Below are 16751 nucleotides of genomic sequence, written 5' to 3'. Positions count from 1 at the left end.
CGTAAAATTTATGAAATGTGATTATTTTTATGAAGACCGTTACTCACCCTTTACTTTCAGAAAAATGCCTTTTCATAGTTGAGCATCACCTACATGTTGTATCTCTGAACTGAATTACGTCCACTAAAAATGCACCCAATTCTAGTTCTTTCCCAATTTTTCTAAAACCTCTGATTCAGAAATCTTCAGAAACAGCTAACGTTATATATTAATTTCATTGCAGTATTTAAGTACATGTTTACCTTCAATGCTTTATACATTTTACTAGCACAAATAAAAGTATTGCACTAGATTACAAAGCTAAAAGAAAATTTAAATATTGAATTTCTTTTTTCGCAGTCGACGAAAATCTCAATAAAAAGCTAATTTCCCCTTAAAATTATCTTTAAATAAGCTGCCTGTTTTTAGATTCCTAAGTAACCTCATTAACTTCTCATTCATGTTTGCCTTCAGGTTTCACTGAGTTATTCTAATATAAAACATACATATTCAGTCAGAATTTCCCAGAGATTAACGACTCCCGAAAATACTATTAGCAATTTTTATCCATATAAAAAAACTTATTAAAAGAACCATTTAAAGAATTAATAGCATCACTAATGATAAAATTTATGCCATGAACAGTGCAACTTGTGCAGTAACACCGAGCTCTTGGATTTTCTGGAATTATACGAGCTTGTGTTATAGTACAAGTTACGTACAAGTTATTTCCATTATTATATCGTTGAACTTGCTGCGAGTTACTCAAATGTTACATGATATTAAAAGCAATAACTCAACAAGCCTTCAAAATAGTAAAACCAACCTTGTATTTAGCGTAAATATATTGAATCACTCAATCGATTTCGAGGGCAGCTAAAGGTCCCTCCTCATATTTTGTAAATTACAATGTGTGGTGGAAAGTGAAATATGAAAGCGATAGCACAGTAAGTGTGAACTACATGGAAAACGGAAAGTCATTTTTATGCATCATTTTCATGCATCAATAAATAGTTTTTGATATTTACAAGAATTATTCGTACATGCATGCCACGTACGGCGGATATTGTTAGTGAAACAGAGACTAAAATCCTTTCCACCAGAATTAGCATCGCTGCTGCAGAAGTACATGACATGCCAGGCATTTCCAAAGTGTAGCCAAAGCATATGACTTAGCCTCTGGAAGGTATGTATTAAAGGTGACAGTCATTCAGTTCAAAAATTTTTGTAAACACTATCAAGCATTATTTTTTCCAAACATCAGGCTTAAAACAACCATTCGTTCTTCGTGTTTTTCGTACTTTTACTGTGTTTCCTCATTCAGTTTTATATTGCACTAATCATTACGCTACGAAGTTCTGATAATCCCTTAAATTTGGCATCATTAATGGTGCTGTTACGCCATGTGTATATTCTTCAGTGGCAAAATGTCTAGGAAAGGTTTACACTAAGTTTCAAATCACTTCAGTTGTTTTATGACAGGCATATGTTGACATTTTAAGAATATGTTATTTAAGAATATTTGTTGAATGTTTTAAAAATTTGTTTTGAATATTTAAGATTATTAGTTGCTATTTAAGAATGTTTGTTTTTAAATACACTGTTTTTCATTAAAAAAAGGATAACTTCATCAGAAATTAAAGGAATTATTTCACGTTTAATGTCACTGCTGAGGATTATAACCAATGTTTCAGAATTTGATACTTGTTGAGCACATTCCTTCAGTGCTCTATAATTTCTGCCGTTAACTTAATTTATCCTAAAAATTTTCATTTGATTTGATTTCTAGCTTTTCCCTTGATCACCCGTTATGGAAGGATTTTTTGCTGCCAGAAACATTACAAAAAGGAAACAATCTCTCTAAACCTAATCTCCAAATAATTGTGGAAAAAATGTATTAAGATGTTTTGTTTGTTCTTTCTGCAAGTTGATTTTCTATTTTGTGTTATTTGATTCAAAACTTTTGAGCTCTGCACTGATAGAAACAATTTATCCAGTTTACACATATGATCTATATATGGCTGTGAATAGTTCTTAATTAGGGAGAAGTTCTAAGTATTCATATCAGTCTCCGTAACCATTTCTTTCGTGACAGTCTCAATTAGAAATAAGGAATTTTAAACAATAGCAGTGCAAGAGCATCCATTGTCTCCGAGTATGCAAGTCAATTATTTTTCACTTTCTCAGGCTTTGAAAATATACAATTGAAATTATAAACACCAAAACAACGATAAGTTTCCTCTTGCATGCAGATAATACGATGGGAATTTACCAGTTCTTATCATAAATACGTGAAAAGCTCCTTAATTAAACTAATTCTAAAATTATTGTTTACGTCATCTGACCAGCAGATTTTTTCCGTCTTTAGTCAGTATATTCTTCTAATTCCGATAATTTGTCTTCTTTTGGTTTTCCAAGAAGAAAATACTCAAATTATAATTTTCGTCACTCAGCACTGAAGTTGTTTCTGTTATTTAATCATTTTCTCTTTTTCTTAATCACGAAATGCAAAAATTTTAATCTTTTCTTGAGCAGTTTTACTTCAAAGATAATAAAGCAAAATTAATCATACATAAATATGTTATAAATTAATTTTAGTAAGGAGTTAAATAATTGTTGATCAAATTTCAGTATGTAAGTTCTCAATGCAAATTTTACGCGCTATTTGAAAGAATAAAATTAAAACTGCGTTTTATAAAGACAATCTGTTACACGATGTAATATACCTTTATAATCAATTGTACGCAAAAATCTCGTAATTTATTTTTCCGTAACGGATTCATATGTTGCTTCTTTTTTAGTAGTTGCATCACTATTTCTCAGTTTTAAACATTTATATTTACATCATAAGCTCATACCTTATGCCAAATTTTCTTATCGTCATAATTACCCAACAACACGCCGCCCAGTTGGGAAAGTGGTTAGTGACTCTGATTACCGAATCGAACGGTCCGGGTTCAAATTCTGGAGAAGACATGAATGTAAATTGCCTGTCCTTTCGTAGGAGGTAACAGTCGCTACCTATCAGGAGCCTCCATAATATAATTACCACTCTTCTGGCCTTAGTAAGAGATTATATACCATGGCGAGAGCCTAAAAATGCCTAGTACATAGCAACCCCCCAAACGGGAAAGTGGTTTTGTGTCTCTCACTACGGTACCGAAGGGCCCGCGTTCGAATGCCGGAGAAGGTGTATTTTTAAATAGTCTATTTTTTCATAGGAGGTAACCTATGAAGGCCTTTTATTATCATCTGTCATTTTATTAGGTGCCTCCATAATAAAATGGCCACCGCTTCTGACCTTAGTAGTGGTCATAGCCTAAAATGTCTAGTGCTCGCCATAAAGAATAATAATAGTAATTATAGAACATAAATTCTGTTGGAAACTGTAAAGAGTGATTCAGCCTGACGTTTTGTTCAAAACCAAGCATTCAAAACAAATAGTGAAAGATGCAGCTATTTTAAGCAGCTGTATTAAGATGTCCTACTGCGAAATTCAAAAGCTTCGCGCTCTTGAGTTTCTTTTCAAAACTGTTAGAGGTTGATATTTTACTCATTCACGAAATGAAAATTCTCTCTAGAAGCAATTCTCATAACATAAAACTGGATAACTGTTATTGCGATTTTGATAAGCCTGGATATTTGAAAATCTCCGTTTGATAAATCTATCGCAAGAAAATGTCTCTCTTTGTTTTATGACAAGAAATAGCCGTACTGTCCGAATATAGATTTGGTTATATTTCCCCTGCAGTTCATATACATTATTTATATGTTTTTATGTGTAAATAAGCATGATTAGCTAATCATTATATGACAAAGTTTGCGAAGAAAGCTTGGATTATATACAAGGTTTTGGGGAAAAAATATTAGTTATAAAAATAAAGGAAACAACATAATCCTTACTGGAAAGCCCGAGCTTGAAGATGTTGAATATCAACAATAGGTGTCTTCTGTTATCAGGATATAACATCGAACTCTGTGAAGTCGAGGATTTAAAATCCTGCAGTGTTTGCAAGTCGAAGGAATTAAAATCAATAACACCTGACCTGAGAAAACTCGCTGCAAAAGACACCAAGGAATGTTTTGAACTATTAATGACTTGAAAAAACTAGTGGAAACATGAAAGTAAGTGTATAGATCTGTTCTCAATCAGGAAGATGATAAGGGCAAGAATAAAGATGGAAATATTTGTATATATCATTAGTTTTAATGTCTAACTATGTTAGTGCTAATACACTTTAATGCATTTTTTTTTCATTTCTTGTGAATTATTAATTTACTTTTACAGTTTCATGAGCATGCCCATGTAAAATTTTCTGCTTTATAAATTTCTATATGTCATAAACTCGGTAAAACAATCAATATAAATGTGATTTATAAATTCTCAAAAATTAGCTAAGTATTTAAATTTGAAATTTCATTAAGTTTTACTAGTTTCATTAAGTGTTATTGGTTTCCTCGTCTTTTTTATTTAAAATTTTAAACTTATTTTTAATTCCAACCTAAATTTTGGATTTTTATTGTTCGTTTTATAGTTGAGAGAGAAATTTGTTGGAGATCTGAGCCCTAAATTGTACGAGAACACTCTTATGTTTTACCGATTTCTCAAAGGTATGTAGTTTATATTTCTGTTCATCAGTTTTGTAAACTGTTAATAAAAGTTACATCAGTACGATGCAAAAGATTCATATGATATATCTTCCTAATTTTCAAGTTATAAAAACATTCTACATTATAAAGTGGCATGTAGTGAATATATTTTTATCTTAATTTATATTTTATACTCTTACTATAAAGTCATTGTTTTTTTTTAACTTTAAATTGCAGCTCGAGACTTCAATCTAGATAATGCAGAACATATGCTAAGAAAGGTTAGTGAGAATTATTTTCTCTTATACGAGTAATTATGAATATAACGTATATTTACGATAAAAATTAATGCTTTTGTTTTTTGATAAAAAAAATAATTGATAAATTTATATTTAAATCTGAGATTTGATTTATTGAAAATCGTTTCGCAATTTTTTAAATTCACATTTTGAGCAGATAAATAACAAATAAATGAATGCTTTTATTCATTTTTTTATGTTAATATGTGTAAAGACAATTTTTATATATATGCTGTTACGTATTTTAATTGAAAAATATTCCGATTTTCCACTGTTTTCTACCCATTCGGCCTTGAGTAGGCTTGTTTTTTGATAAAAGGATGTTGCAAATTTTAACATAAAATTTATCTCTAAAATTAATTATTAGGAAAAATTAATTATTAGGAAGATAATAAGGGCAAGAATAAAGATGGGAATATTTGCATATATCATAAGTTTTAATATCTAACTATGTTAGTGCTAATACACTTTATTTTTCATTCATAATACATTTTTTTCTTTTTCATTCATAATACATTTTTTTCCAACTTGAAAATTTCTATGTTATCTGAAATAGTATAATTCGAACGAGATTTAGGTATTTGAAGGAAGTTTTACTTTCAAAATGATTGCTTATCACTTAACAAATTAGTGTTCTTTGCTTTAAAAGTACACAAAAAGTATAAACTGGTTTAATTAACATTGCAAAACACTTTAGAAATGAATGTTTTTTTGCAAAACTTCTATAAGAAACTTTTGTTCGCGTTGCATATAGAAAAAATTATGAATATTTATCCATTCATTTTTTCTAATTCCAGGAACTGTAAATCGCCTTGAACTTGCTCTCGAATATTAATAGGCTTAGAAAAACTTAAAAGTCTTGCTTATTCTTTTAGCACTTGAAACTGCTGACTCTCAAAATTTAAAGAAAATTTTTGCCCAGTAATCACTTTGTGTTTTAATCGATTATCTCCGTGGTAGTTAAACTAGATTAGTCCTTCTTTAGTCAAATTTTGCCTACGTTGTATTTGCCTTCTGATGAATCTGCAGGATTGTTTGTCATGGAAACAATATTTTTCATAACTTACGTTCAACATGAGAGATAAAAATAAAATTATATTAGAAAATCTTTATCAAACATATAAATGAGTCTTTAACTTTTATTTATTGTAATTTTCAAAGGCTTTTCTTTTGATTTTTAAAGCTATAATTTATCAATATATTATCAGACGTTTGTTCAATTTATTCAACAAAACTTATCGTTAAGTTTTCCTCTATTTGTAGCATATTCAATGGAGAAAAGAGCAAGATATTGACAATATTTTTACTTACAAGCTTCCAGAAGTAAGTGCTTAAAATTTATAACGCTCTGCCTATAATCATCGCATTATTACACATTAATTGTCATTACTGTAATGATTAATAATTACACATTAATTATCATACTGTAGATAAATAAATTCGAAAACATTTTTGAAAAACTAATTCTTCGACAGCTTGCAAGTGATTATTTTGTACCAGGTTAACTATTTTCAAAAGAATTAACGTACTGAACTTCAAATATTGTGAAAATACTTTCTCATTTCTTTCATTTCCTTTTGGCCTATAGTGATGCCAAATGAAAATTATGTTCATCTAAATTTCAGATATGCTCGACATTGTGATAAAGATTTAAGTATAACGTCCCACATTCGTCCTAGTCATAATTTAAAATTTATAAACTATGAGGCTGTCTTTGTGCGCATTTTTCTTTTTTGGCTCCAGAAGTCCATATTTCTTCAGAATATTCAATGATATATACAGAATTTTTTAAAGCTGTGGTGGCCAGATATTGGATTCTTGAACTGGATGTATTTCAATGGGCGTCAACAAAGTCAACAATTATTTTCAGTATTTCTTTATTGTCTAGTGTAAACCCCCAGTAAGTTTCAAATTTTACGGCAAGCTACGTTGATACAAGTTGAAGCAAGGGCGGCACTTCTACATTTCTATATGTGAGTTATGAATCACCGGGCCTTGCTGTTATGCTTCCGCCCAAATTTTGCTGAAGAACACCTGAGGGGGGGGGCATGCAAGGATCTCCCACTTCTCTACCTCTACCATCAACCTACCGAGAGGACTTTCAGCTCCCTGTGTATTTTGAGTTCCTCCATGCCACACTATATGCTTGCAGTATCCATTGCCTTCTCATTAATTCAAGCCCAGACCCAGTGGCATGACAGCCAGCGTCACTAATCACCATACCGGCTGGGCGGCAGCTACATTGGTAGTACGACCAGTTTTATGCAGGGAGTTTCATTCCTTTTCTTTCTGCTTTCCCGCAACAAAACCAACTCCCTAATTATACTTCCTGGCCACTTCATATCATTACCCCTTGCTTTAGCTTCTAGACTTCTGAAATTACAATCTTCTTTACTAGCTCTTAATATTTCATCTTGATCAATATTGAGAAACGATTAATACTATGTTTCATTAATTATTTCCCATTATGTTGCTTTGTGAGTTCAAATTTCATCAACGACATTTTTCTTTCCTTGAAGAAACAGTATAAATAAATTTATTCCAGCCTCTGGCATTAGCTAAAATAAACAATTTGAAGAGCATTTGATAAACTGTATGTGAGGATGCTTAAATTTGCTTCGATCTTATATCGCAAAAATAAAGCCTTATTTACAAAGTTTTGTTTAAAAGCTATAAAATTTAACCACATTTATATTCTAACACATTTTTATCGACCTCATTTTTGATGTAGTATGTCTCAATTTCAAGAATTATGTTGTCTAATTTACTGAGAATAACATAACGGTAACCGAGGTCATACCTCTAATACTACGTGAAATGGCTTTAAAAAGAAATTTTTATCTGTTAATAATTTCAGGTAAAAAAAAATATACCTTGAGGCAAAAGATTACCAAACCATATCTTTAACCCTTTACAATGTCTGTTACTTCAAGAGATTGAAATTAAATAGGTAATTCAATATGAAACACAAGAATAGTGTCATACCGGAAAAATAACCCACAAGACAGGGCCTTCTTCATAAAAAATTCGAAAATCAATGTGCTAGTTAAATTTGCATGAATTGAGCCTGAAAACTAAATGTAACTGATGCAAATCCTACAATAGATGGGTAGACGACTTATTGCTATGGCTAAGACGAAACAGTACTTAAGAAGAGGGTAAAAGGTCCTTTATTTAAAACTGTGTAACTTAAATAGAAGAAACACCTAGTGCTTACAAATCAGCCAGCATTTAGGGCGTGAACTCAAATCTAGAATTTCAAATTAAAGCTAAATCTAAGTATTTATTAGCCAAGGACTACGCAGAGATTATTTAAAGGCGAAAGTTGGCTTTTAAAACCATACCAGCTTTACAGAGCTGAAAAAGTCGCAGACTCCTCCAAAAAAACTCGCTAAATGGAGGAATTCTCAGAATGGAAGTTATGATAAATGATGATGTAAGAGGAGCATTCTTTTTAAACTTTAGATGTAAAGCAGTAGTAAAATGAAATAGAAATGCAAAATTATGTACCGTTAACGTGCCCAATCCATCAAAGTTGCGTAAGAAAATTACATAAATTCATTGAAAAAATAATGAGTTACAATTACACTCACGTCCATAAATTAAGGATAATGCAAAATCAGGCAAAGGAAGAGTTAGAAGAAAAACAAATTTGATTTATTTGTAAAGCTTATTTATTAAACAAAAGGTAAAGAGCAAAAAAAGATGCTATATGTTTGATATTATTAAAAAAAGTAGCGATTTTTCCTCCCTGGAGCAAATTCCAAAAAAATCCTATTTACAAAAAACCAATATTACATGGTTGGTATGATTGTTAATACATCCTATGTCTCCCAGACGATGCAATACAGTCCGTACAACGCCTAGGCATGCTGAGTATCAAATTATCGATCTGATCTTGGGGGATATTACACCACTCAAAAAGCAATGCTCTCCGAAGTTCCGGTCCCAGAATAATTCCACCCCAAACGAGCACTCCTGCACCACCGTAACGGTGTCGTTCAGTGATGTTTTCTTGGTGGTAACGGGTACCTGGAGCTCTCGACATGAAAGTTCGGCGAGAATCAGACTGCAAGCTAAACCTGGACTCGTCGAAAAATATCCCACAAGCCCACTGTTGCGGTGTCCACAATGTATGCTCTCTACTCCAAGCTAACCGCAGGCGACAGTGAGTTGCAGTAAGTGGAACGCATCTGACAGGTCTACGAGCATATAGACCAATCTGCCCTAAGCGTCTGTACACGGCCTGCCTTGAAATTGTCGTGCCAGTGGCTGAAGAGAACTGACGAGATAGGTCTTGGCTGTGCTCCGCCTGTTTCTTTTGGCAGTAACTGCCAAATGCCGGTCCTCATTCGGCGTTGTAACTCTGGGGCGACCTGTGCTGTAACGTCTACTCACATTACCATCATCTTGGAATCGTTGCCAAAGCCTGGAGCTGACACTCTGGGCAATTCCAAGTTCGTCTGATACTTCCAGTTGGGTACGCCCACATTCCAGACGGCCGATAATTCTACCATCTAAAAAATCATCCAAATGCGTCCTTTGTGTCATAACTATTCGGTTATTGCACTGAAATGCTTATAAAGCGCCTGCGAACAATTTTACTTCTTTGCCTGTATTCCTTATATATCACTCTCTTACATTCTCGTCATTGTGACGTACCATCGGTGTTATCTGGTTCCTTCCTGAAATTTGCATATGATTCTTGAAGATGTGTGTAGTGATTTTTACAGGTGATATGTTTATTTTAGAGTTCGATTTCCGCGTGACTCAATTATCCTTAATTTATGGACATGAGTGTAATTTGTTTCGATTTTTGGGAACAATATGTAATAATAACTCTCACATCTTTATAATCAGCGTCTTTCCGGTATACTTTATGCAAACTTAAAAAAGCACCGTATAAAGCAGTGGTACTCAACCTTTTTTGGTGCTGGGGCACACAAGGCAAAGGCAGTTATGCGGCAGAAGCCGACACCACAAAACATTTCCGTCCCAGGTGATATTCAAGCCAACCCTCGGCGATATTACCACGTTACTAGTTAACGCTAGCCCGTAAAAAAAAAAAACGCGCCCTTATAAAGAAGATCGAAAAAAATGGGTCGAGATAGGAACAAAATATAGTACATTTCATGCACAAAGTTTTTATTGCTCACAATATTAGTCATGTCTCTTCTGTTTATGGTATTGCACTTAATGCGATTTTTGACACTGAATTTCGTCCACCAACATATGTACGTTAGGTGCATATGCTGAGGTTCCCGCACGCAAGCAATAGCCAGGATCCGAATCAGTGAGCCTGCTCCGGGTCTTCGACTTGATAATGTTCATGGTTGAAAATATATAAACGCAGAAAAGGTAGGTAGACCTAAAACAAGATGTGATTTTATATGCAACACTTCTCTGTGAATCTGCCACTCTGTTCTGACCCATTAACAAACTGTCAAATAGAGAAAATGCACATTTTTATAAAAAAATATATCACTAAACTATCAATCGCGTTTTATTAGAGTGTCCTCCTTTTAGTCTTTTATGTAATAACCATCCTATTTAATTCAATCGTTATTAACGCAGTCGCCTTTCATTCAAGCTTTTTAACATTAACAATTTTTTATGATATTTAGTGATTAATTAATCACTAAGCATCTTCATGGAATTGCTTTTAATTTTTAAAAAGTTATCACTTTTTAATAATGAAAACCTATTCTTTTCCACAAGTCTACATCTGTGGAATGTGCTTGCAGGATAATATCATTCTTCAGTTCGACTATTTCCAGCTCGAAGTTTCCCACTTCTGTAGCAATAATTCTTGCACTTTTGAACTTTGAAACTGGCCTAACAAATACTGATTGCTGTTCTGAAAGCTTTAATTTCAACTCACATACTTTCTTCTTCCTAATTTCCGAACCTTCCGGGTAGTTCGTTGCAAATATTCCATGATTCCTCTGAAAGTGAAGTTCCACATTATGTTTTCTTGGCCAATGCTACAGAAGCACCACAAAGCAAACACACGCACTTCCCTTTCACATCAACAAAGTAATACGTTTCTTCCCAGCTGGAATTGTAATTGTATATCTTCTGCCTTTTGCTGAGCCCGCTCATCGTGCTGTAGCTGTGAAAAAAATCACTAAGCTCCGACGCAGAATAATGCTGAATAAGACTGGGTGCACCACTAACACTATCACTGCCAAAAGCTCAAAGATGACTAGTGAACGAAAGTTGCCTTTTTCTCCTTGTTAAATAGTACTTAACAGTCGAGTCAAGGGTCGACTCTGCTCTGCAGTTCCCTCCACTTTTGTCACTCTTTGTCAGCCTTTTTTGGTGTGGTGAGCTTTGTAATATCGTGCTCCCAATCTTAAAACTTTATCGTCCTACTAACCCGCGAGTCCCGGTAGTTACAGAAACATTATAAACAACAAGGACGTTAGAACAGAATCAGGGAGGGTTCGCAAGTTTCCTCCACTATCGGGGAATAAAAACCCTATGTTCTGTGCGTATATTTTCCAGCAAAAATATGTTAAATTTATAATGAAATACTTTGCTATTGTTAAATTTTTGTTTTAAAGTAATACAGATGATAATTATAATTTGCTATATACAGAAATTTATTAAGAAATAGTTCGAAATCTAAATGCATGTGCATAACATTAAAGCCTTTAAAAATTATGTTTCTGCATGTTTCAAGGATTTATTTAGCTTTTCTTAGCAACTTGTTGGGTGTACTTTCCAATTTTTCCTTTAAGGAGTGATATTTCTGATTTCTTTACAATATTATCATAATTTATTAAAGAATCATTTCATATACAAAGTTTAAGAGATAGGAAAGAAAGTTATTTTATTTTAGTATGCTTAAATAATTCCTATTTAAGTTGTAATACACTAAAACAGAAATTCACGTATTTACCAATAATTATCTAAAAAAATAGTCACAGGTTGCATTTTTTTAAATGAAAGATTTAAATATATCCTTTTCAGAACCAACAACTTTATAACAACAATAAAATAAATATTAATAAAATAATACAGATATATGTGTATTTAATGATATCATTTTATGCGTGTTTCATACTTATGAATCTCAAAGAAATTGCCTTGAATTAAGCTGAATTACAGAAACATACCTAAATAAACTTTTGGATACGTCTTTCCACATGTTCAGTTGAGTAAATATTTTATTTACTTTTATCGCTATACTGCCCAGAAATTTGTAAGTTTATGCCAACAATTTTTCACAACAGAATAATTTATCTTGATCAAGTGCACAAATTATATTCATAACAGTTCACAAAGCTTAAAAAGGAATAATAATCAATACACAAAGAAAAGCATTACTTTATTTAACACCTTTACAATTCATAAAAATAGTATCAATTGATTTCTTACTTTTCATGAAAATTATAAAACGAATTACCTAAAAACGTTCAAATTGTACAGTTTAAACCCTAGCATATCTCATTGTACGTTAAAGAACGAAGATTACAGCTATAAACAGAAACATCCAAATGTATTTAACATGTTTTGATCAAGTCCTTTTTTTCACATGTGGAAAGAAAATAACATGACTGCAATATTTTTCAACCTATTTATCAAATTACATTAAAAATATCAATACTTACGCGTGAAAAATAATCCCGGAAATATTTTTTGAAAATTGATTTGTGCATCCATATGCAACACAAGATGACATTACTCAAAAAGAGAAAAAAAAATGTTGCAATGACAGACTTCCTTGCACAAGTCACAGCGACAGTAGTAACATGGCCGCCAAGATTCACGGTTTGAGTTGAACCTTCCCTTCTTCTATTCTAACCTCCTTAATACAGAAAATACTCCTTTCGGTGACATTTTTCGACTTTCTGAGCAGCTGCGTTCAAGGTCATGTACGTGTCATCCACAAGCATTTCCGGAATTTATCTCGCCTCTTTTTCAGAAATTCGATAACCGGACTTGCCAGGCCCGAGACGCTCGTTCGCACATTTCAAACCGGACAGAGGTGATAACATATTAACATATCCTTCAAGCTCTGCTCAAACGCCAGAGGCTAGACTTCGAATTTCATGCTGTTTACTTTAATAATATTTCAGTTAGAATACAATTTTCAAGATGTTTTAAAAATTTCGTTCAATTTTTCTGTATCATTGTGAAACAATGATTAAAATCTTGAAAGCTGTAAAATCAAAATCGTATTAAAAGTTCAAAATGAACTCTATTATCCCCTAGGTATGGGAGGAGGGAACATTGAACGGAGTCTGGGAAATTTATATCAGTGTTAAACTGATTACATGTTTTTCTTGCAGAGCTTTTTCAAGATGGCATTACTCAAAAAGAGAAAAACCGCAACATATAGAAAATAGTTTTTTTTTTTTTTTTTTTTTTTTTTTTTGTATTCTCTTGGTTTATTGTACAATGGTTATGATTCATTTAGTGATTACAGATTTATGTGTTTTCTCAGTTTGTGTCAGGTACTACATTGCCCTAATTAAAAATTCAACCAATTTTTTTTTAATGTTTATGTCTACAAGAATTTAGATACAATCATCGCTTGTAATATCAGCGCATAGAAATTTCTAAGCGATAAGTGTATTTTACTGGCTCATTTCTTTAACAAATACTTTGGAGAAGATAGCTAATAAAATTTGTTTTTTTTTTTTTTTTTTTTTTTTTTTTTTTTTTTTTTTTAAATATTGATTTTATATACTTTATTATAGATAGCCAGGACTATAAATTAATATTGTACTTAAGCTTGGGCTTTTTGAAGATTGTAAGCCCGGGCGTTTTAAAGATTGTAAGCTTGGGCCTTTTAAAAGCTATTTAGAAAGAAATTATTTTCATAAAATTTCGAATTGTTGAAAACATTTCCATAAAATTACCTATCTTATTCTGAGAAAATTTGCAATTGGAAATAAACGTACAGGATCTATTTGTGAGGAAATGAAGCCAGAACTTTTGGAACTATTTTACTACTTTTGGAACATATTTTATTTGTATGTGACTCTTAATTTAACTCTAAAGGACTGAATGAATAATGAATAATGTAAAATGTGCTTTAAAAGGAGATGCTTCAAATTAATTATTCTCGTTGCTTTTAGGTGTTAGAAAAATATGTACCTGAGAGCAGGTTTGGATTCGACAAAGATGGTTGTCCAGCCCGATACATTCCTTTGGGAAGAGCAGATGGCAGAGGTGCGTATTATTATATGCTAAAATAAGACAATATTTGCAGAGTATTATTTTAATTTTATTTCTAAAATCATATGCCATATTCTACTCATTCTTATCAATAAATCGTTTTGGCGAAGACAGTGTATTGAAAAACCGGCATAATGCCAAATCTACATCACAGGAAGGCAAAATTTTGCTTTTGCACGTGAAGCAAAATTTTAGCATACTTTTCAAATTATAGTCTTAAGAAATTAAAATAATACTTCACAAGAAAATGTATGGAGAGATAATTAGATATATTCTTCTTAATAATATTATTAATATTTGTAACATTACTATCTTTGCTACAGTTTTCTGAACTTCTGCTTCAAAATAATGCTTTTTAAGGTTTGATTTCTCTTTAGAGACGAAAAAATGGTCTTCAGATGCCAAATCTGGAAAGTACTGAGGGTCTGCTTATAGGAAGAGTTGCGCTACTTTTTGCATTATACTGCTTGATTTTAATAACTATTTTGTGCAAAGACAATATAATATAAAATTTTAATGAGTTACAGAATTAATATTAGCTTGTCACTTTTACAATAAAATGAAAACAAAACCTTAAATCTGATCATATCTTTCTGATTATTGCATCAGCTAAGTATGTTATTTTAATTTTAAAATAAAAATATTTGATACCAAAAATATTATAGAATTACATAATATACATAAAGGTACAAAGAAAAATTCTGTACCATTCAGCTAAGCCTATGTATAATGCCCCATAATACTACCTATTCAAATAATTTCCTGGGTCCACCAGTTCTTATATGAGGAGATGACTATCTGTTTAGAGATATTTTCATCTCTATTTAATCCTGTTACCCCTATTTATTCATGTGACATGCGCATTTATACTTTAATTGATGGGCATATTACTCTTGAATAATGCCCAGCGAGTCATTAACCTAACGTTAGGAGAATTAACAGTTGAATAATATTATATAAGCCGGGTAGATGGCTGAATTTTAATCTTATCAGAGTCTAACTGCTAATGTTCCATAATTAGTGTTACCACAGTCAGGTTAAAACAAATTGAACACTACTTTACAAAGATGATACTTTACTCGTGAATTTCTTGTATTTATTATTTTGACAAATACCTGAGACTACACGAAGCAACACGTCTAGGTACAGAATCAATGAGATTATGGATGGTGTTCTAAGGAATGGCTCTCTATCCCCTGTCAACCATTTGCCGCAGTTCGTCTTCTGAACACGGCAATGGCAGGGAATGCAGATGAGGTCCAATCCGATCCCAAATGTGTTCGATTGGTGAGAGATTAAGAGAGAACGGTGGATAGGAAAGCATCTGTACACCTTGCAAAGCACATTGGATGATGAGAACAGTGTGTGATCGGGCGTTATCCTTCTGATAAAGGATATTGAGCATATCCTGAAGATAAGGGAGTGTCACCAGCTGCAGCACTTCATCCGCGTATCGCTGGGCCGTCCTAGGCTCTGAATACGAACTAGAGGTGACGTAAAACCATACGCAATTACTCTCCAAATCATGATGCTGCGTTGTCGCACAGTGGAGAGCTCCACAATTGCAGCTGGATTGGACCCGTCTCCATATCCCCCCCACATTCGTACACGGCGACGATCATTGGAGAAACAGAAACGCAACTCATCTGAGAACACGACCTTGTGCCATTCCAGCGTTCACATTCCCCGATCCCGATACCATTGAAAACTTTGGCGTCTGATATGGGATCAATGGCAGTCTGATATGGACGCCACGAGTGCAGGCCACTAGCCACAATCGACAGCAAATGCTTTTCGTCGATATGGGAACCTCCAGGGTGTCTTGAATCCAGGGTGCAGAATGGAGGTAGAAGTGACTTGCGGGTGCGCCACCGCTTGTCGGCGGATGAGTCGATCCACGCGTGCTGCGGTCATTCTGGCTGTATCGGCACCCCTCGAACTTACCTTATTTCCTTGTTCCAACCATTGTCGCTACATCCAGTAACGCCTCAGTAATAGAAGTTTTAATATCATCCAATCCGGATTTAGAAAATAATATTTATGTAAATGTTAAGTACATAAATAACAACAACGCATGAAATAAAAAAAAAATTCATAGTAAAAATGGTAGAAATTTAATTTAATTTTATGGATGAAATGTTATTAAAGGCATTTAATTGTTTTAAAACAATCTGCCATTACTTTTATCTTTTCGAGGACAACAGAAATTTAAAAACTGTTGAAAGGCGGAGGGACGAAAGGATTAAATTTCTCCAAGATACATATACGAAAATATATGATGCAAGATGTCATAGCGAAATTGTCTTTTCATCTGCCAGTTCTTACACCTATTACTTATCTTGCATACTTAATTTTTAAAGGAATTTCTTGATTCTCTATCATCTGTGTTTCCAGTCTAACGAATTATAGCAATTGTAATAATAAATACTCCGATAGTTATCGGTGTTACGAAATAATAAGTATTACTGTAACTCTGTGCATTTTTCCCTTAGGTATCCAATTATCAGCAAAATTCAATGACATCAACAAAATAGCTGTACGTGAATTAGAATCTGATTTACAAATTTTGGAGGATCAATATAACAGGGTAAGTTTTAAACTTTGATTATTCTGAAATGGTGTGAGAGCTCTGCTGTGATTAAAAAGTTTATACTGTTAAAGGTATTTCTGATATCGTAAATGTATAATATTGAG

At 32.8% G+C, this 16751-nt stretch overlaps 1 protein-coding gene across 4 annotated transcripts in view; it reads left to right on the top strand.

Moving 5' to 3' along the window:
• LOC118190013 (SEC14-like protein 2) overlaps window positions 1-16751 on the top strand; it is a 76806-nt gene that overhangs the window by 23144 nt on the left and 36911 nt on the right. For all 4 annotated transcript variants that reach the window (XM_085810605.1, XM_085810608.1, XM_085810607.1 and 1 more), the window contains 5 exons: window positions 4515-4590; window positions 4807-4850; window positions 6132-6191; window positions 13958-14051; window positions 16550-16644. In XM_085810605.1, coding sequence (XP_085666731.1) covers window positions 4515-4590; window positions 4807-4850; window positions 6132-6191; window positions 13958-14051; window positions 16550-16644 — 369 coding nt within the window. The remainder of the gene's footprint in view (window positions 1-4514; window positions 4591-4806; window positions 4851-6131; window positions 6192-13957; window positions 14052-16549; window positions 16645-16751) is intronic.

The sequence above is a fragment of the Stegodyphus dumicola genome, chromosome 2 (assembly GCF_044657685.1).
Source record: "Stegodyphus dumicola isolate Sdum_Otavi_A_Nest chromosome 2, ASM4465768v1".
Classification (NCBI taxonomy): domain Eukaryota; kingdom Metazoa; phylum Arthropoda; class Arachnida; order Araneae; family Eresidae; genus Stegodyphus; species Stegodyphus dumicola.
Note: the sequence above shows the minus strand (reverse complement) of the source record. Positions and strands in the feature narration are given on the sequence as shown.